Here is a 21,785-nt window from a genome sequence, read left to right on the forward strand (position 1 = left end):
TAAGTTATCTGAGATGGTATAGCCTAATTTACTAATGAGTTCGGTTGTTTGTGGCAGCTGTTCCATATCTAGGCTGTGGTATTGATGTTTTATATTGGTAAGCAAGTGAAACAAAAGGAAATGAAGTTAACATTTCTATAAAAGTCTTTTTCTTGTTTTAGACCAAAGGCTGTGTCTAATCTATTAATGTTCTATGAAGAGCAGTGATGAAATACAATCTGCAAAAGGCACAAACACAAATAGTATTGCTGGAGCTGGTTTACAGCTTATTTTCTATCAATACATCTCAGCCAGCATGCTCTGGAAGTGCTGCAGCTGTTCTCTTCTTTCACTTTTCTGCAACTTTAGAACTGAGTCTGTGCCCAGCTCATATGTAGTCACACTAAATTGTGTTTGCAGCAGTTGAAAAGGAAAGATAAAAACCTTAAGAAAAAAAAAGCCTAAAGGTATAACTTTGGAAGTACAGATATCTTAAAAGATTCTTTTCTATGAGCATTTTAATTGGAGGTCTTGCCATTTGACACATGAATATTATAAAACTTAATATTCTGCCTGTGGCTGCCTGTGAGAAATGTGTTTGTAGCTTGAGCAAAGGAGTAATGTTGCTTGTAGCCCTAATTTAATGGGTCAGAATGTTTATTATGGCCTGGAGCCAAATTCAATTACTATGTTGTAAAAGTGACTGAATAATCTCCAATTAGCAAGCAGGATGGTCAGCGTTAGTAAATGCATTTAAAGACTTTTGCCGGCTGGGTGCAGTGGCTCACGCCTGTAATCCCAGCATTTTGGGAGGCCGAGGTGGGCAGATCACCTGAGGTCAGGAGTTCGAGACCAGCCTGGCCAACGTGGTGAAACCCTGTCTCTACTAAAAATACAAAAATTAGCTGGGCATGGTGGCAGGCGCCCGGTACTCGGTAATATGAGGTACTTGGGAGGCTGAGGCAGGAGAACCGCTTGAACTCGGGAGGCACAGGTTACAGTGAGTTGAGATTCAGCCATTGCACTCTAGCCTGGGCGACAAGAGCAACATGACACTCCGTCTCAAAAAAAAAAAAAAACTTTTGCCATTGTGCTACCATTTCAAGTTTTCATTGCACCTGTAATTAAAAAAAAAGGGGGGGGTCTACATTCTTGGTCAGTACTGGTTCAATTTTAAGAGTTACTTAAGGCCAGGCTGACTCAGTTGATCATGCCTAAGCAAATAACAGTTAAGGAGCTGAAGCCCTAGTTAAGCCTAACTGATCTTGGCTGTAGAAACCTTCCAGCTTCTGGGAAGAACCAGGACAATGGGACATCAGTTGGTTAGATTGCATCTTGATGGTTTATATGTCCCCATTGTGTACTTGAAGTTTTTCTTGTCCTTCTTGCCATCTGAAAGTGCTGTAGAGTTATAGAATCACACAATATAACAGCCGAAAATACTAGACATCATTGAATCCCACTCTCTTATTTTATTTTATTTTTTGAGACAAAGTCTTGCTCTGTCACCCAGGCATGGCACAAGCTCAGCTCACTGCAATCTTTTGCCTCCTGGGTTCAAGCCATTCTCCTGTCTCAGCCTCCCGAGTGGCTGGGATTACAGGTGTGCACTACCATGCCTGGCTAATTTTTTGTATTTTTAGTAGAGATGGGGTTTCACTATGTTGGCCTGGCTGGTTCAAACTCCTGACCACAGGTGATCCACCCACCTCAGCATCCCAAAATGCTGGGAATACAGGTGTGAGCTATGGTGCCCGTAGCTCTTATTTTAAAAAGACACAGTATGGCTGGGTGTGGTGGCTCATGCCTGTAATCTTAGCACTTTGGGAGGTGGAGGTGGGAGGATTGTTTGAGGCCAGGAGTTTGAGACCAGCCTAGGCAACATGATGAAACCCCACCTCTACTGAAAATACAAAAATTAACCGAATGTGGTGGTGTGCGTCTACAGTTCCAGCTACTTGGGAGGCTAAGGTCGGAGGATTGATTGAGCTCGGAAGGTCAAGGTTGCAGTGAGCTGAGATCGCCCCACTGCAGTTCAGCCTGGGTGACAGAGCAAAACCCTTTCAAAAAAAAAAAAAAAAAAAAGGGAGGGGGAAAGAAAGAAAGAAGGGAGGGAGGGAGGGAGGAAGGGTGCAGTCCAGTGGTTTAGGATTAGATTATAGGTGTGCTGAGGTCATCATCACTATTGGAGTGATAATTGAAGCAGTGTCACTTATCTCGGGTAATACCCGAGGTTCACTGCTGGAAATCAAGGATGTGAACACACCAAAGTGAGGTTAAGAGTAGAAGTTTAATAGGCAAAAGAAAGAGAAGAGCTCTCAGCCCAGAGAGGGATCCTGGAGAAAAATGGGTTGCCAGTTCCATGATGAAATGCACGGAGTTTTATAAATGAGCTTGAGGAGGCAGTGTCTGATTTACATAGGGCCCAAAAGATTGGTTGGACCAGGTGTGCCATTTACATAGCATGCAAAGAAGCTGGCCACCCCAGCCTAATCTTTTATTATGCAGATATTCTCTACCTGGCCTGCATCATGTTGCCTGTTCCTTTACTGTACACATGATTGACAAAGAAAAGGGAAGATGGAGCCTCCATGTTGAACATGCCTGGCCCCCATGTAGCCTTTTCCTATTGGCATAGCTGCTGGCATTCACCCATGCAAGCTTCTAGCATGCTTTTCTATGTCTGCAGCTTGATTTTTCAGGGTGGTCTTTGTTAGAAAAGAAATGATTTGGGGGCTGCTTTTTATTAAAAGGGAAACCTTGCCGAGAACTCTCTTACCCTCACTAACTGCCTAAATAATTTCTTTCTAGCTTCTGCATCACTATTAAGCAAATTGACAAACTTCTCTGTGACTCTGTTCCTCATCTGTGGCATGGGACAGTAAATGGAACCTACCGCATGGGGGAGTTATAGAGATTTAATGAGATCATAAAGAGCTCCTGACTTACAGCATGTGCTCAATGAAAAATAATTTTGTTTTTGAAGGAGAAAACTGAAATCACAAATGAATATTGCAATGGCAGAGAAAAGGAAAAAGGGACTAATGTTTATTTAGCCCTTGTTATCTACCAGGCCCTATTCTAGGTGATTTACATATGTATTACATCATTTAGCTCTGAGAGAGATGTTACTTTTTCCTTTTTACTGATAAGGAGACTGAGGTTCAAAGAGATTAAGTTACTTGCCAAAGGACACAGATCTGATAATAGCAGAGTGAGGTAAGATTCACATTGCTGCATTCCAAAGCCCCAGTTCTTTTTCCACTATTCCGTTACCTTCCAAGATGAGAAGTAGGACGTCGTTTTCCTAACATGAAAATGGGTTGCATTTCAAAAATTCATTTACAAGTTGGTTGTTTGGAGTTACTTTTCTGTGGAGACAATGTTACATGGTTACATGCCCAGGCTTATCTGCAAAAGCTATAATGTAACTGAAATTCTGCACATTTGTGAACTGAAACTATTAAGGAAAAAAAATGCATTGCAGTTCTAGCTATAAGCAGAAAAAGAAAAAATAAGAATGCATTTTAAATTCTGTGGAATGAGAAGAGTACGTTCGGTTAGAGGGCAGTGAGGGAGGAGATGGGGACTGTTTTGATTCTGGTAGGGCTCTGGGATACTTTCATGGACGGGATATTCACACATATTTCCTTTTAAAAAATAATTACGTATGAGAGAGATAGGACAGGTGGTAGTGTTGACCTAATTTCTGTTGGAAATATTTAGCTTTCCTTTTTAAATATACTCATTTTTTTTTTTTTAGTAATGACGTGAGAGCCCAGCTAGTCACCCTCATACAGTCATAGAGTATTACAGTTTATAGATGTAATACCTGTAATCCCAGCACTTTGGGAGGCCGAGGTAGGTGAATCATTTGAGGTCAGGAGTTCAAGACCAGCCTGGCCAACATGGTGAAACCCCACCTCTACTAAAAATACAAAAATTAGCCAGGCATGGTGGCAGGTGCCTGTAGTCCCAGCTACTCAGGAGGCTGAGGCAGGAGAATCACTTGAACCCAGGGGGCGGAGGTTGCAGCCACTGTACTCCAGCCTGGGCGACAGGGTGAGACTGTCTCAAAAAAATAAAAATAAAAAATAAATAAAGTTTATGGATGTGTTGAAGAAAGAATGAAGATAAAATAATGCTTTCCTGAGCAAATCATGTAGGCATTTGAAGGAATTGAGGCGCTAAAGAGCATGTGTGCACAGATATGAAAATGATAAAATTAAATTTTCATTTCATCTTAAATCTTCATCATTTTACTTCAGTTGGCACTTAATTTCTGAGCATATGCTATGTGCCAGTCACCATGTGTCGTGGCTATGAGGGAAAAAAACAGTCACAGACCCTAAGTCATAAATTTGCAAAAGAATTTGCTTTGTACTTGAAGCATCTACTAGAGATTATATATTCAGATCATCCAATGATGTTTTCCTCCTCATCAGTATTTATGAATATGTAAAGGTTACTTAATTATAACTAGTGGGAATAAGACTGAGGTTTTTTTTGTTTGTTTTTGTTTTTTAAGGCAGGATCTCCCCCTGTTGCCCAAGCCAGAGTGCAGTGGTGCAATCATAGCTTACTACAGCCTTGATCTCCTGGGCTCAAGTGATTCTCCTGCGTCGGCCTCCCAAGTAGCTAGGGCTACAGGCAAGAGCCACCATACCCAGTTAATTTTTAATTTTTAAAATTTTTTGTAGAGATAGGGTCTTGCTATGTTGCCCAGGCTGGTCTCAAACTCATGGCTTCAAGTGATCTTCCACTTTGGCTTCCCAAAATGCTGGAATTAAAGGTGTGAGCCACTGCTCCCAGCCTTAAGTAATCTTTTTTTTTCTTTTTTTTGAGACAGAGTTTCGCTCTTGTCACCCAGATTGGAGTGCAATGGCGTGATCTTGTCTCACTGCAACCTCTGCCTCCTGGGTTCAAGCAGTTCTCCTGCCTCAGCCTCCCAAGTAGCTGGGATTACAAGCATCTGCCACCATGCCCAACTAATTTTTGTATTTTTAGTAGAGACGGGGTTTTACCACGTTGGCCAGGCTGGTCTCGAACTCCTGACTTCAGATGATCCACTCACCTTGGCCTCCCAAAGTGCTGGGATTACAGGCGTGAGCTACCACGCCTGCCAAGTAATCTTTTTAATAACTAAGAACACTGGAAAAACTAGAGGCGATTATTAGTAAAAAGTATTCATTTTATTTTCCCATGATTATTGCTTGATTTCCTGTCACTAGTCAGGACTAAAAGATGGGAGATGTGGGACCTTTGAGTTTTGTTACGTAGCATTTGCTTATGTATGTTTGCAACGAAAATGGAAACTTTAGGCCAGGCACAGTGGCTCATGCCTGTAATCCCAGCACTTTGGGAGGCCTCTGGAGTAGTTGGGACTACAGCTAGGTGCCACCACGCCCAGCTGATTTTTGTATTTTGAGTAGAAATGGGGTTTTACCATGTTGGCTAGGCTGGTCTCAAACTCCTGGTCTCAAGTGATCCACCCATCTTGGCCTCCCAAAGTGCTGGGATTACAGGCGTGCCTCCATACAGAAGAATCTCTTTTTTTTTTTTTTTTTGAAACGGAGTCTCACTCTATCACCCAGGCTGGAGTGCAGTGGTGCGATCTTGACTCACTGCAAGCTCCGCCTCCCGGGTGCATGCCATTGTCCTGCCTCAGCCTCCTAAGTAGCTGGGACTATAGGTGCCCGCCACCACGCTAATTTTTTGTATTTTTAGTAGAGACGGGATTTCACTCTGTTAGCCAGGATGGTTTCGATCTCTTGACCTCATGATCCACCCGCCTCAGCCTCCCAAAGTGCTGGGATTACAGCTGTGAGCCACTGTGCCCGGCCAGAAGAATTTGAGTTGAGGGGGAGGATGAAGTGTTTGCACATTGGAAGCTTAGTCATGGTATCTTCATAAATGGGGGTCTGGTGAGCAAGACTGATCTGCTAACATTTATGTAGCCTTAACTGACAGACTGAGTCTCATGTTGGGTTAGAATAAACAGCTGCTGCCAAGGAAGCTTAACATTGGTTCTAAGGAAACTGTGTAGAACCAGATAAGCTTGCTTGACATCAGAACTTGACACTGACATGGTTCATCTGCTGCCTAGCCTATGTGATTGTGTTCTCATTGATGCACATTTAAATTAATATTTTGGGCAATTGGTTAAAATTTTAACCTTTAGGCCCTAGAGGTTTCTCATTACTTTATAGATTATTTATGAAGAATATTGTTGATGCATTTTAGAATTTAATCTGTGTTTTTTTCTGATTATGAAGGCAATACATAGTTGATTAAAAAAAAAAAAACAAACTCTGGAAAAAGTATAGAAAAGGATTAAGGAGAAAATTAAAATCACCTGAAATTCTACTTCCCATGGTGCGTTTGCTTCGTTATTTTCTCAATGTGGATATAGGTTCGGGAGAGAGTGGGATGTTTCCTCATTAGTGAAATAGCTGAGGCTTTAGTAAAATTTCACTTAACACTCAAGGTATTGAGATGTTTGCCTAATGCACTGTGCCTATTAAGGTTGTTTGTTTAATCAGGTGGTACAAACTCTGATGACTTAGGAGCCAAATAAATAGGCAATGAGCGAATCAGGCCAGTTATAAGCATTGGGGAGTGATGGCAACTGTGGTTAATTGGAAAATGCCCTAACTAAAGAAGTTACTACCACCTTCAACTTACTGTTCTCACGTGGAAACAAGGGCTAATGTTACCAAATCTTCCTAATTGTCAAGAAAGTCCCAGAAGTCTGTTTCTTTTTAATGTGAAATTTCCCATGTTAAAAAATACTATGCAGGTGAAACAAAATAGTCTGTGTGTTGCACTTGGCCTATACACTGGTATTTTTTGTCACTCCTGACATAAATGCTTCTCAATCTTTCTCATAGCTCTCACAAGAAGAGCACATTAATTAAAGAAAATGTTGGATAAGGAGTTTCTGAGAATGACTTCAGGAACTTTTCCCTCTGAGAGGGTTGCTTAGTATAGAAATGATAAACTCAGTTACAGGAATCAGGTGGTGACATAAATGAGTAAAATGAATTGGGATTAAGATTATGAGTGTGGACATGGCGCAAATGCCCTGTTTGGGACATTTGGGTTCCAGCAATGTTTTTCCCTGATGGAATGCAGATCCAAATTGCTGCCAGACCTTCTAATATTTAAGAGATGTCAGAAATTTGGATCTTTGTGAAATTTCTTGATTTTTAACCCATTTATGCATTGTTCCATTATTGGAACACTAGGCTTGTGGGAGTTATTTATATACTACTGCTCAAGGTCATTGCCAAGGTCTGATTTTTCACACAAAAAATTTGCAACTTCTGGCATAAATGGGTTAAAAATACTGTGTGGATCAAACAAAAACCATCCTTGTCCCAAATTCTACACAAAGTCCACTAATTTGCAGCTCCTGGCCTAGATCACTGTTTCCTACATATGTCCTAGAAATCCTAATTCCATCATATATTAATAGGTGTAAGAAATAAGGAATTCTTGGTCAAATGAATTTGGAAAATAGAGGATTAAACAAAACTGAACACACTTCCTGACTGAAGGTTATCATAGATCCTCAATTATGCTAATGTGCCTTGTAAATTCCTAAGAAGATATAGCCCATTACCCTATAGTTACAGTTAGGTCTCCATCTCCACTTCCTTCCCCCACCAACCCCCTTGTCTAGGGTAAGGGTGGCCTTTCTCCTGGTAAAGGTTAGTCTCTGTATCTCTCTCCAGATTCTTGCCCTGTCTCTTCAGGGATCTGACTTCAGAAGAAATCTGTTTCCTGCCTCTTTTCCTGTAGCCATCGGTGTGCTTGGTTTTCTCCAGTTTTAAAAAAATGATAAACTTTTCTTTTACCATACACAAAAATTGACTCCAAATGGATCACAGACCTAACTGTAAGAACTAAAACTGTACAATTCTTAGAATAAAACATGGGAGTAAATCTTCATGACCTCAGGTTAGATGAAGCCTTCTTAGGTGTTACACCAAACGCACAAGTAGCAAAAGATAACACAAAACAACAGGAAAAAAGCACAAGCAACCAAAATCACGAGCAACAAAAGAAGACAAGCTAGGCTGTAATCCCAGCATTTTGGGAGGCCCCACGGGTAGATTACTTGAGCCCAGAAGTTTGAGACCAGCCTGGCCACCATGGTGGACCCCATCTCTACAAAAAATACTAAAAATTAGCTGGGTGTGGCCGGGTGCGGTGGCTCACGCCTGTAATTCCAGCACTTTGGAAGGCTGAGGCCAGCGGATCACCTGTTGTCAAGAGTTCCAGACTAGCCTGACCAACATGGAGAAACCCTGTCTCTGCTAAAAATACAAAATTAGCTGGGCGTGGTGGCACATCCCTGTAATCCCAGCTACTCGGGATGCTGAGGCAGGAGAATCACTTGAACCTGGGAGGCAGAGGTTGCAGTGAGCCGAGATCACGCCATTGCGCTCCAACCTGGGCAACAAGAGTGAAACTCCGTCTCAAAAAAGAAAAAAGCCTGGTGTGGTTGTATACACCTGTACATCTAGCTACTCAGGGGGCTGAGGTGGGAGGACCACCTGGGCCCAAAGAGGTAGAGGCTGTCATGAGCTGTGATCATGCCAGTGCAGTCTAGTCTGGGCAACAGAGACTCTGTCTCAGAATAAAAAAAAGAAAAGAAAAAGGCAAGCTATATTTTAGTCTTAAATTGGCCTTTATCAAAATTAAAAGCTTGTGCTGCAAAGGACACTATCAAGAAAGGGAAAGACAACCCACAGACTGAGAAAAATATTTGCAAAAGATAAATAACTCAAAATATTGGCAAGGAGCCAGGCACAGTGGCTCATGCCTATAATCCCAGCACTTTGGGAGGCCGAAGCAGGCAGATCACCTGAGGTCAGGAGTTCGAAACCTGCCTGGCCAACATGATGAAACTTGGTCTCTACCCAAAAAATACAAAAATTAGCCAGGCGTGGTGACTCATGCCTGTAGTCCCAGCTACTTGGGAGGCTGAAGCAGGAGAATCGCTTGAACCCGGGAGGCGGAGGTTGCAGTGAGCCCAGATTGCACCACTGCACCTCCGGCCTGGGTGACAGAGTAAGGCTTGGTCTCAAAAATAAATAAATAAATAAATAAAATAAAAAATAAAAATTGGCAAGGGATTTGAATAGACATTTCTTAAAAGTAGATATATAACTGGTCAATAAACACATAAAAAGATGCTCAGCATCATTAGCCATCAGGTCAAAACCATAATGAGATACCACTTCACTAGGAGGGCTGTAATTAAAAAGATAATAACAAGTGTTGCCAGGGATGTTGAGAAGTTGGAACCCTCTCATGTAGCTGCTGCGAATGTTAAATGGTTTAGCCTCTTTGGAAAATAGGCTGGCATTTCCTCAAATGGTCAAACATAGAGATACCATGTGACCCAGCAATTCAATACCTAGGTTTATAACCAAGAGAAATGAAATCATGTTCATATAAAACCTTGTACACTAATGTTTATAGCAGCATTATTCATAATAGCCAAAAAATGAAAACAACTCAGGTGTCCATCAACTGATGAATGGACAGACAAAATGTGGTGTAACCATACAATGAAATATGATTTGGCAATAAAAAGAAATGAAGTACTGATTCATGGCACAGCATGAAAGAAGCTAGTCACTAAAGAGCACATCTTATGTGATTTTATTTATATCAGATATTTAGAATAAGTAAGTCTGTAGAGAAAAAGTAGATTAGTGATTACCTAAGACTAGGTGGTGGTGAGGAAGGGTTAGGGCTAAATGGGGGTGGTGTTGACTGCTAGTGGTACTAGGTCTCTTTTTGGAGTGATGAAAATGTTCACAAATCAATTGTGATGGTCACACAACTCTGTGAATATCTTAATGACACCATTAACCTCTCTATGGCAGTTGACACTATTGACTGTTCCTAAAACTCTTTTGGCTTTTATGACACAGTTCTACTGATCCCCCCTGCCCCTATCTCTGATATTTTCTTCCTAGCTCTTTTCACCAGCTTGTTCTTCCACCAGTGGTGGTGTTGGGTCGTGATTTCATTCATTATCCATGGCTTTTAGAACATCTGATTTGCCCGTTACTTGTGAATCAATTTTTCTAGTCCAGGTAAGTGAACTGAGGAACCATCTTTTCTGTTGCTTATCGGACAACTCCCTCTGAATATCCCAGTGCTAATTAGTTTCCCTCTCAGATCTGGTTTTCTTCCTATGTTACCAATTGACCCAGTCACTTGAGCCAGGGGCTGGGAGCCATCCTAGATTTCTCTCTCACCCTCTGCATGGAGTGTCATGTAGCTGCCTTTTTTACACCTGCCCTCTCATCTCCATTCACACTGCTGCTGCTTCTGCTACAGTTAATCTGTAGTTTATCTTTCACTAAGACTGTAAGTAAGCTCCGTGAGATCTGGGGCCATGTGTGTTTTCTTCATCACTGTCTGTAATGCTTGGTACATTGCATGTTATATAAGTAGTATTTGTTGATTGAATAAATGAATTCACAAATGAACTTGTCTTCCTAGTTTTCTTTGTTCTGATCTATTCTTGCTGCTGAATTTTTCTGTTTGAAATGCAGACCTAACAGTGTCTTTTACTTAGAATAATTAAATAATTTCCCATTGCTTAGAGGATAAGTCTATTGCTTTGCATACAAGGCCCTTCATGATGTGGCCCCTTTCTGCTTTTCCAATTTCCTGTCCTTTTCATACCTCCTCTCTACACAGTACCCCGTTTTCCAGCTGTGTTTCCTGAACTGGCCATTCTTTCCCATATCTTGCCCTATTAACTGGAAAGCCCTCCTTTTTACCTTGAATCCTATCACTTCTGGATAACTCTTATTCTGCCTTCCTAGAATTTATCTTCCTCTGTGAAACTTCCTGTACCTCACCTATGCAGAGCGGAAACTTGGATGTAACTCTACTAGAGCATGCATTACATTGCATTACATTATTTGTTTAAGCATTTGTCTATGAACAAGGACTGAGTCTCACTTTTGTATCCCCATCACACGGTGACAGATATAGTGCCTCCCACATGGGAAGTACTCATTAAGTGCTTGATTAAATGAATAAGTTGGAAATCAGAGTAGATTAGAGAGTTTCAGTTTTTCTGGATGTGGCCTCTTCAACACTGAACTCTGGCTGGCCATCTGTGAATGATGTACAAAGGATATCAGTGAGGGGTGGATGGATCACAAGTCCATCACCACCCCAGAAAAACAATCAAAAACATTGCTGATGATGGGTCACATACATTATTATTATCCTTGTATGACTGAGGGCTGGTACTGGACACAGCTGCAATCAGAATGGTTGTTCAGTATAATGGATTGATTAGGCTAACTCTTATGCCATAAGACATTGATTTGAGCCACAGTAAGTACAGGCAAATGGGTACACATTCTTAATACTGGTCACAATCAGTTGGTCACAACCTATTGTCTAAATAATTAAATAATTAAGAACATCTTCCTACCACCTTTTTAATGTAATGCTCTTTAGTTATGACTTACACTGTACAAATCAGTAACAAAAGTCTTCCCAGCTTTGTTTCGTCTTTCTGTTTTCTTGTACTTAGTCTAGCTAGAGGAGACATCTACATTAACATATTTTTCAGTCTAGGTAGTGACTTGAACCAGCCAACTTTTTTTTTTCTCTCTTTCTTTTTTTTTGCTGGAAAGAAACCAAATCTCTCTACATTACTAAACCAAATCGAGTACATTGTGATGAAAGGAGTAATAATAACAACAGCAGAAGACAAAAGGCCTCTCACATAGAATTTTGAACTAAAGTCACATATTGAACAAAAGATATTTAAATTAACTACTGAACAAAGTAAGAACTCTTCAAAAGAAACAGGGCTTCCTGCCAAGCCCCCTAGAAATGCCCCCAGGCCTCTTATTCATTCACTACCATTATTTCAGTTTATGTCTAAAGATGTTTTATTTCTTATCTCATTCTCTTCCTACCACCTAGTGGACACATAGTTGGCACTTACTGCTTGTTTATTGAATTGAATGGAATCAAGCCCCAAGAGTTAAAGGCTATTCTCTGAAGAAGAAAATAAAAGAGAAATAATTTTGTCAGTGAATAGAACTAACAAGTCTGAGTTTCTCTCAGCAGTGGAATAAAGTTAGGAAGGGATAACACGTACAATTAGCTCTCTGTATCTGTGGGTTCCACACTTGTGCATTTAACCAACTGTGGACTGAAAATATTCAGAAAACAAGGATGGTTGCATCTGTGTTGAACATGTACAGATTTTTTTTCCTTGTCTTTATTCCCTAAACAATACAGTATAACAACTATTTACATAGCATTTATATTATATTAGGTATTACAAATAATCCAGAGATAATTTAAAGTATGTGGGAGGATGTGTGTAAGCTACATGCAAATGCTATGCTGTTTTATATAAGAGACGAGCATCTGTGGGTTTTGGTATTTGAAGTGGGTCATGGAACCAATTCTCCATAGATACCAAGAGACATGACTATATTTCTTATAAGGTTAGATTACTCCAAAAGGGTTGTTTTAAAATACTGATCCAGAGAAACCTATTCAGACTACAACTAAGATCTGTTTGTTCTTTTCTCTGTTTTTGTTTTTTTTAGATGGAGTTTTGCTCTTGTCACCCAGGCTGGAGTGCCATGGCACAATCTCGGCTCACTGCAACCTCTGTCTCCCGGGTTCAAGTGATACTCCTGCCTCAGGCTCCCGAGTAGTTGGGATTCCAGGCACCTGCCATCACGCCCAACCAATTTTTGTATATTTAGTAGAGACAGGGTTTCACCATGTTGGCCAGGCTGGTCTCAAACTTCTGATCTCAGGTGATCTGCCCACCTTGGCCTCCCAAAGTGCTGGATTACAGGCGTGAGTCACTGTGCCCAGCTGCTCTGTTTTTTGTTTTTTGTTTGTTTTTTTTGTTTTTGTTTTTTTAGCCCTTTAATCCACAGGGCTTTTTTCAGAAGGAATCAGGTTTATTTTAAGGCATTAAAAAATCAGGCATCAGACAGGTGTGGTGGCACGCACCCGTACTCCCAGCTACTTGGGAGGCTGAGGTGGAAGGATTCCTTGACCCCAGCAGTTCAAGGAACTGGGCAATATAGCAAGACCCCATCTTAAAAAATTAAAAAAGAAGCATTTGTTGATTCTTATGACCTGTTTGCAAAGTTGTAGTCTATATTGGGAATCATGTTTCCCCATACTAAGCTGACCTCCAAGAATAACATTTTCCCACCAGCCATGAAAATTCCTGTTAGTTAACAAAAGACATTTTGTGAATTAATCCCTTTCTTGTTTGTTCTACTCTATTTTTTTTTTTTTTTTTTTTGAGACAGAGTCTCACTCTGTTGCCCAGGCTGGAGTGCAGTGGTGTGATCTTGGCTCACTGCAAGCTCCGCCTCCCGGGTTCACACCATTCTCCTGCCTCAGCCCCTCAAGTAGCTGGGACTACAGGCACCCGCCACCACACACGGCAAATTTTTTGTATTTTTAGTGGAGACGGGTTTTCACTGTGTTAGCCAGGATGGTCTCGATTTCCTGACCTCGTGATCCGCCCGCCTCGGCCTCCTAAAGTGCTGGGATTACAGGCGTGTGTGAGCCACTGCGCCTGGCCAGTCTACTCTATTTTTATTTGGAAAAGTTGGGTGCTATGGAAATTTTCTGTTTTGATGGTGACAGGAGAGGACAGGAAAATGCATTTTCTGTCATCAATGGATTAATGGCTTAAAAGTAAAAGATTTGTCTTTGGTTCTCCTAGACAGGTTTTGCCAGTTGTTCCCAAACAGGACATACCTTTCTGCTTCTGTAGATCTTTAGAAACTGGTTCTTTGGAAGTTCTCGACTTGTTACTTCGGTGTTAGAACACTGAATTGTAAAGATCTGGAAAAGAGGATGACAATCTTTGAATAAATGGGCAGGTCAAGGTAACAATCCTCTCTGCCTTCACTTAGCGTACAAAGTCCTTCCTGAACTAACTGAGCTTTCCTTTCTAGCCTCATTTCCTCTGTTGAAGCCACACCAGCCTGTCTTTCTAGTCCTGGCCTCCTTGTACTCGCATATCTGACTGACCTTCTTTGCCTGTGATCCTCTTTTTGGTTGGGCTGCCTGATTATTCTCTACTGGGCAGCTTCTCCTTTCCAGGCCTGGCTCCTTTCTTCTAAAAGACCACATAGCAAAGGCATAAATGAAGGTTAATTTAGTAGCTGTGTGAAGAATGAATTGGAAGGAAGAGTCTGGAGCAACAAGACCAATTTTAGGAGACAGTGAAGGTCTCATGGATCTGTGCTGCCTGATATGGTAGCCACTAGCCGCATGTGGCAATTAAAATGAAATAAAGGTAAAAATTCAGTTCTTCAGTTATACTGGCCACATTTCTTTCTTTCTTTTCTTTCTTTCTTTTTTTTTGAGATGGAGTTTTGCTCTGTCACCTAGGCTGGAGTGCAGTGGTGCAATCTCAGCTTACTGCAGCCTCCGCCTCCCAGGTTGAAGCAATTCTCCTGCCTCAGCCTCTCGAGTAGCTGGGATTACAGGCGCCTGCCACACGCCCGGCTACTTTTTGTATTTTTAGTAGAGACGGGGTTTCGCCATGTTGACCAGGGTGGTCTTGAATTCCTGACGTCAGGTGTTCCACCCGCCTTGGCCTCCCAAAGTGCTGGGATTACAGGCATGAGCCACTGCACCCCACCTATGCTGGGAACATTTCAAGTGGTCAGTACTCACATGTGGCTAATGGGTACTGTATTGGGCGGCACAGATTAAATAAAATATTTCCATCATAACAGAAAATTCTTTGGACAGCACTGCCAAAAATCAATTCCCCAAGAAAAAATGGCATTCATTCTACATAGTGATGTTTTACGTGTTGTACCTTAAAAACAGTGCCATTCATTGTCCCTAATCTAATTCTAGGCAGAGTGTATTGAGCAGTTATGAATACTATTGCTTCAAGTATGAATGCAGCTTAGAATAACAAAATCAAATTTAGTGTTTATCACTTAAGTATTCAAAAATAGCATTTAAATAAATGCCCTTGAATATATTTTTCATTATTTATCTTTGCTTACCTACTCCTACTCTTACAAAGAGGCGTCAATTAATTACATGCCATTCAGTTTTTAGTAATTACCTCTACTGGGGTCAGATTATTTGCTATTTGCAAAACTGTTTTAATGTTTTCATCTAGTATAGCCATGATTACTTTATCTTTGGATAGTAACTGTTTGTCATATATCAGCCTTCTAGCATTGCTGCCTTTGAAGGCTTTTTATTTCATTGAATTAGGAGTGATTTTTTTTCTTTTTTCCTTTTTTTGAGGCGGCGTTTTGCTCTTGTTGCCCAGGCTGGAGTACGGTGGTGCGATCTTGGCTCACTGCAACCTCCGCCTCCCAGGTTAAAGCGATTCTCTTGCATCAGCCTCCAGAGTAGCTGGGATTATAGGCATCTGCCACCATGCCCAGCTAATTCTTGTATTTTTAGTAGAGACAGGGTTTCACCATGTTAGCCAGGTTTGGTGGTGAACTCCTGACCTCAGGTGACCCGCCCGCCTCAGACTCCCAAAGTGCTGGCATTTATAGGCATAAGCCACCATGCCCGGCCACATGGTTTTATTTCTTTACCTCAGTGTAGTCTTAATCCCCCACCCCACCCAGTCCAAGAGCAAGTCCTAATAATAGTTCTTCCTTCAAAAGGTAACACAATTCTGTTCTTTTCTCCATTTCTATTTTCACTACTTAAGTGATCCTCCCATCTCAGCCTCCCAAGCAGCTGGGACCACAGGTGTGAGCCACCACACCCGACTAATTTTTTGTAGAGACAGGATCTCACTGTGTTGCCCAGGCTGGTCCCAAACTCCTGGTTTCAAGTAATTCTCTCACCTCGGTCTTCCAAAGTGCTGGGAATAAGTGTGCACCACTGTGCCGGCCAGGATTTTTCTTACTCCATTTTTTTACTCTTTAAACTCAATCAAAAGTTACATGGTTAGCCGGGCACGGTGGCTCACACCTGTAATCCCAGCACTTTGGGAGGCCGAAGCGGGCGGATCACGAGGTCAGGAGATCGAGACCATCCTGGCCAACACGGTGAAACCCCGTCTCTACTAAAAATACAAAAATTAGCTAGGCGTGGTGGCAGGTGCCTGTAATCCCAGCTACTCGGGAGGCTGAGGCAGGAGAATGGCATGAACCTTGGAGGCGGAGCTTGCAGTGAGCTGAGATCCCGCCGCTGCACTCCAGCCTGGGCGACAGAGCGAGACTCCGTCTCCAAAAAAAAAAAAAAAAAAAAGTTACGTGGTTAAATAGTAGGACTGACATAATTCACTTAGTAGTGAAAATAGAAATGGAGTAAGTAATTTAAGGTTACTTAAGTCACTACTATCACTCTCCCGGCTGACTGCAGTAGCCTCCCTGCAATCATCTAGGAGAGTGATACTGGTTACCCTGCTTTCCCCTCACCCCCTAAAAATAGGCAAAATGACCTTTTAAAAAGAAAATCAGGCCAGGCATGGTGGCTCATGACTGTAATCCCAGCAGTTTGGGAGGCCAAGGCAGGAGGATCACTGGAGCATGGGAGTTTGAGACCAGCCTGGGAAACACAGTGTGAGACCCCATCTCTACAAAAGAAAAAAAACAAAAAATTAGCTAGGTATGGTGGCTCATGCCTGGAGTCCTAGCTGCTCCGGACAGAGGATCTCCTGAGCCCGGAATCGCTTGAGCTATGATTGCGCCACTGCACTCAAGTCTGGGCTATGGAGCCAGATCATGTCTCTTAAAAAAAAGAAAAAAAAAAAAAAAGAAAAAGTCAGATTAATCTCTTGTTTAGAACTCCTGCCTCCTATTATACTGATAAACGATTCCAAATATTTCAAGCTGGGCTAAACGGCTCTTTATGATCTGGCCCTTGCCTTCTTACCCAGCCTCATCACCACACCACACTTCCCTCCCTCCCTGAGCTTCAGCCACTCTGGCCTCTTTCCAGTTCCTAAAATACACGCAGTCTTTTCTTACCTTAGGGCCTTTTTCTGGCTACTCCTCCTGGATTGTTCTTGCCTAGCTCTTTCATGAGTGGCTCCTTCTTAGTTTCAAAGTCTCAGCTCCAATGTTGCTTCTTTATCTACTCTTTCCAAAGTAGGCTCCTCTGTTTCCAGCCTGTACTCTTTATAGCATCATTTTTACCATTATCTGGCATCATATTTGTTTATTTACTTGACTCTCTGTCTCTCCCTACTAGACTATAAGTTCCATGAAGGCAGGAAACTTATTTTTATTCTCTATCTCTACTACCTAAACAGTACCTGGCACATATTGTTGTGCTAAAAACAATGTTTAATAACACTGAATAACTTACTATTTTCTAAAGGAGATATAAGAGGAACTCACCTAGTTCTCCCTCTCACCCTTGCTCTCTGTGTCTGTGTCCCTCCTTCTCCCCACATATATAAAAGGAATCTCTCTGTGTCATAAATGTGAATATCTTTCTAGGCCCTTTATACTGAATGTGAACCAGTGACTTTGTGGCTGAACTTCATCTTTTACTTCATGAAATCATGGCCACAGCTTTTTAAATGGTTGGTTTCAGTTGGAAAACATAGTGAACAATACATCTGGAAATATTCTGTCATGTTTTGAGCTGAGAAACTCTAGAGAACCAGCTGCTGATTTAAAAGCCTTTTATTATGATACAGACAGTCTATTGTCTACAGAAGCATTGGCTGTTACACAGTGGTAGATATGTGTTGCTTTTTCTAGCTATTAACTTGAGAGAAAAAACTTGTATTAATAATTTATGCATGACTTATATTCTCTGAGAATAGTTTATTGTGTTATTTTCTTTAGCTGATTTACTGTGCATTTAGAGAATTTTTGATACAGGGTCTTGCCCTGTTCAGGCTGGAGTGCAGTGGTGTGAAACACTGCTCACCACAGCCTCAACCCCCTGGGCTTAAGTGATCCTCCCATCTCAGTCTCCCAAGCAGCTGGGACTACAGGTGTGAGCCACCACACCCGACTAATTTTTTGTAGAGACAGGGTCTCACTGTGTTGCCCAGGCTGGTCCCCAACTCCTGGTTTCAAGTAATCCTCTCACCTTGGTCTTCCAAAGTGCTGGGAATAAGTGTGCACCACTGTGCCGGCCAGGATTTTTCTTACTCCATTTTTTTTTTTCTTTAAACTCAATCAAAAGTTACATGGTTAAATAGTAGGACTGACATATTTTGCATTCTGGGGTTTTTTAATTTCACAGATTTCTACATTAAAATATGGTTTATAATTATGATTTAGTACTCCTAGGTGACTTTATATTGTTAAAATGGATGAATTTTGCCATTTTTTACTATATTAAAGTTTACTCTTATATTTTATAATACATGAATACAGTGGAAGAAAAATTGACATTCAAGACCTGCACAGAGATAATTTTGAAGAAAGTGAATATGTGTATGATTAGTGGTATAATACATATGTAATTTGTTGTGTGACATTTAATATTTTGATAATTTAAGAAAATTTCTGACCATTACTATTTGGAAGATTTATATAAAATGACAGATAATTATGTACTAAGATTATTAGGTAGAAAATAATTACAACTAAATAACTTAGGCTGGGAGTGGTGGCTCATGCCTGTAATCCCAGCACTTTGGGAGGCCAAGGTGAGTGGATCACTTGAGGTCAGGAGTTTGAGACCAGCCTGGCCAACATGGTGAAACCCCATCTCTACTAAAAATCCAAAAAAAAAAAAAAAAAAAAAAAATTAGCTGGGTGTGGTGGCACATGCCTGTAGTCCCAACTACTTGGGATGCTGAGGCACCAGAATCACTTGAACCTGGGAGGCCAAGGTTTCAGTGAGCCGAGACTGTACCACTGGGCTTCAGCCTGGGTAATAAAGTGAGACTCTATTTCAAAAACACAAACAAACAAAAAATAACAAAACAGCTTACAGAAACATTTTTGTGTTTTTAAATTACAAAAATTACTTTAAAATTTACATTTCAGGGGCCGGGCGCGGTGGCTCACGCCTGTAATCCCAGCACTTTGGGAGGCCGATGTGGGCGGATCACAAGGTCAGGAGATCAAGACCACGGTGAAACTGCGTCTCTACTAAAAATACAAAAAATTAGCCGGGTGCGGTGGCGGGCGCCTGTGGTCCCGGCTACTCGGGAGGCTGAGGCAGGAGAATGGCGTGAACCTGGGAGGCGGAGCTTGCAGTGAGCCGAGATCCCGCCACTGCACTCCAGCCTGGGCGACAGAGAGAGACTCCGTCTCAAAAAAAAAAAAAAAATTTACATTTCAGGAAATTAGAAAATAGGAAATACAAATACAAAATCGCTCAATTTCCTAAGCATTAGTACAACCACTGGAATATTTTAAAAATATTCTTTCAGTGTTGTTGCTTTATTTATACATGCGGGTTTTTTTTTTGGTGTTGTACTCATAATGTACTTGTTATTTATATTTCTTCTTTTAAGTGAAATATAATGTCATAAACATTTTCCCATAATGCTAAGTTTTTATAACCATTGTTTTAATGGCCCCATAGTACTCAACCTAGCAATATACCTTAATTTACTTAACTATTCCTCTTTGTTGGAGGAGTTATTTATGAAGTGTTTTAGCTTTTATAACTATCATCATAGTGAATACTTTTGTGAATATTGTTTTTATTACCACGTTTGGTATTATAGCTTATAAGGTATATTCTCAAAAGTGGAATTTCTAGGTATGACTTTTTTTATGTCTCCTAACACATTCTAACAAATGATTTTCCAAAGAGAATATGTCAGTTTATATCACCACCTGCAGGGTGTAAAACTATCTATTCCATTGTTGCATTCAGCATTATGTATTCTTTCTTTTTAACTTGTGCTATAATTAGGGAAAAATACCATGTTGTTTTAATTTCAGTTTTTTTGATTACTAGTAAATGTTGCATATTTTCATGTTTGGTTTCTAGTGTCAGAATCATAATAGTTTCAAATATTTTCCCCAGTTCCAATAACTATTTATTTTCTATATAGATGTTTTTTGTCTGTCTAACTTGATTCATATACTTCAGGTAACATTTTAGAGATGTGGCAGAGTTTTTTGGCTAAACACACACACAGGTATTCTCAATGATGAATTTCTCCTATTATGCTCAATAATGCTTTCAAATTAGTTACTCTGGAGAAGGAGTAATACAACATTATGTTTGTATTCCATATTATTCTGGTATATTGTGAAAGCATATTATGTGAGTAATCCTAAAAAATTTTTTAAATCCAGAAATCTCCCTTAAATCTAGAAATTTTAATGATAGATTATGTTTAAGTATATGTTTCAAATATGCTTAAGTAATAGTTTTTTAAGGTCTGAGAATTTGAATTATGAATTTTTTTTCCTCTTGTAGGTTGGAAAAGAGACTGTTCAAACCACTGAGGATCAGATTTTGAAGAGAGATATGCCACCAGCATTTATTAAGTGAGTAATTAAAATATTCTTCTGTTGCTAAGCAAAATAGTGCTCTTGTTAGGAAGAAAAAGTAGCTGATTTCAGTAACAACTTTTTTTTTTTGGTATAAAACTTTTGTTTACAATTGAAATTTCAACTTTTTTGTCTTCTTTTTTAAAAAAACTTCATTTTAGTCTTTGATATTAGGCATTTTTGACATAATAATTTTTTTTTTCCTTTTTTTTGAGACGGAGTTTCACCCTCGTCACCCAGGTTGGAGTGCAATGGCGCGATGTCAGCTCACTGCAACTCTGCCTCTTGGGTTGAAATGATTTGCCTGTCTCAGCCTCCGGAATAGCTTGGATTATAGGCATGTGCCACCATGTCTGGCTAACCGTACCTGGCCGATTTTTGACATAAGACATAAGATCATGACTTTTGAGTTTTTCTTTCTAGGATGAAAAGTATTCAGAGACCCATTGTGACTATAGCATGCATGAATCTGCATTGTATACTGGGCACCTTTGCTTGGAGATAAGGGAATAATGGTAGATAGAAACTTTAAAAAATTATTGTTTCGGCCAGGCAGGGTGTCTCATGCCTGTAATCCTAACACTTTGGGAGGCCGAGGCAGGTGGGTCACCTAAGGTCAGGAGATCGAGACCTTCCTGGCTAACATGGTGAAACCCCATCTCTACTAAAAATACAGAAAAAAAATTAGTCAAATGTGGTGGCGGGCACCTGTGTAGTCCCAGCTACTTGGGAGGCTGAGGCAGGAGAATGGTGTGAACTCGGAAGGCAGAGCTTGCAGTGAGTGGAGATCACGCCACTGCACTCCAGCTTGGGTGACAGAGGGAGACTCTGTCTCAAAAAAAAAAAAATTATTGTTTCATATTTTCAGTTACATTTTAAATTTAAGTTATATTTATATATCTCCTACTACTCCTAAAAATAATTTCCAGGCTTTTTGGGCTATTCTATATAAAACAAGCAGACATACTAATTTTTGAATACTTAAAACTTTTTAGGCTCTTATATTGTCTTTGATTAGTGGTTTTGTTCTATATGGCAGTCAAGTTGTAAGCAAAAGTAAAAGCTGATGGATAGGACAGAAAAAGTAGAACTCATAGAAGTTAGTAAGAATAGCATAAGACTTTTCAAAAAGAAGGTGTGTGAAGGACTTGAATAGCACCTCAAAAGAGGAAATGTAAGTGGCCAATATTTTATCTCAGTCATCAGAGAAGTGCAAATTATTCTATTATACACCCTAAATTAAGAAGCCTGATAATATCAGTTGTTGATAAGATATGGAGCAACTGGAATGTTCTTACACTGCTGTTGGGAATGTAAATTGGTGCAGCCACTTTGGAAAACAAT

The 21,785-nt window shown here is 40.5% G+C and overlaps 1 protein-coding gene across 2 annotated transcripts in view; it reads left to right on the top strand.

Annotated features, from left to right (window-relative positions):
• LOC105466004 (vinculin) overlaps nucleotides 1-21,785 on the top strand; it is a 125,929-nt gene that overhangs the window by 27,670 nt on the left and 76,474 nt on the right. For both annotated transcript variants that reach the window (XM_011714733.2, XM_011714735.3), the window contains exon 2: nucleotides 20,368-20,438. In XM_011714733.2, coding sequence (XP_011713035.1) covers nucleotides 20,368-20,438 — 71 coding nt within the window. The remainder of the gene's footprint in view (nucleotides 1-20,367; nucleotides 20,439-21,785) is intronic.

Source organism: Macaca nemestrina, chromosome 9 (genome assembly GCF_043159975.1).
Source record: "Macaca nemestrina isolate mMacNem1 chromosome 9, mMacNem.hap1, whole genome shotgun sequence".
Classification (NCBI taxonomy): Eukaryota; Metazoa; Chordata; class Mammalia; order Primates; family Cercopithecidae; genus Macaca; species Macaca nemestrina.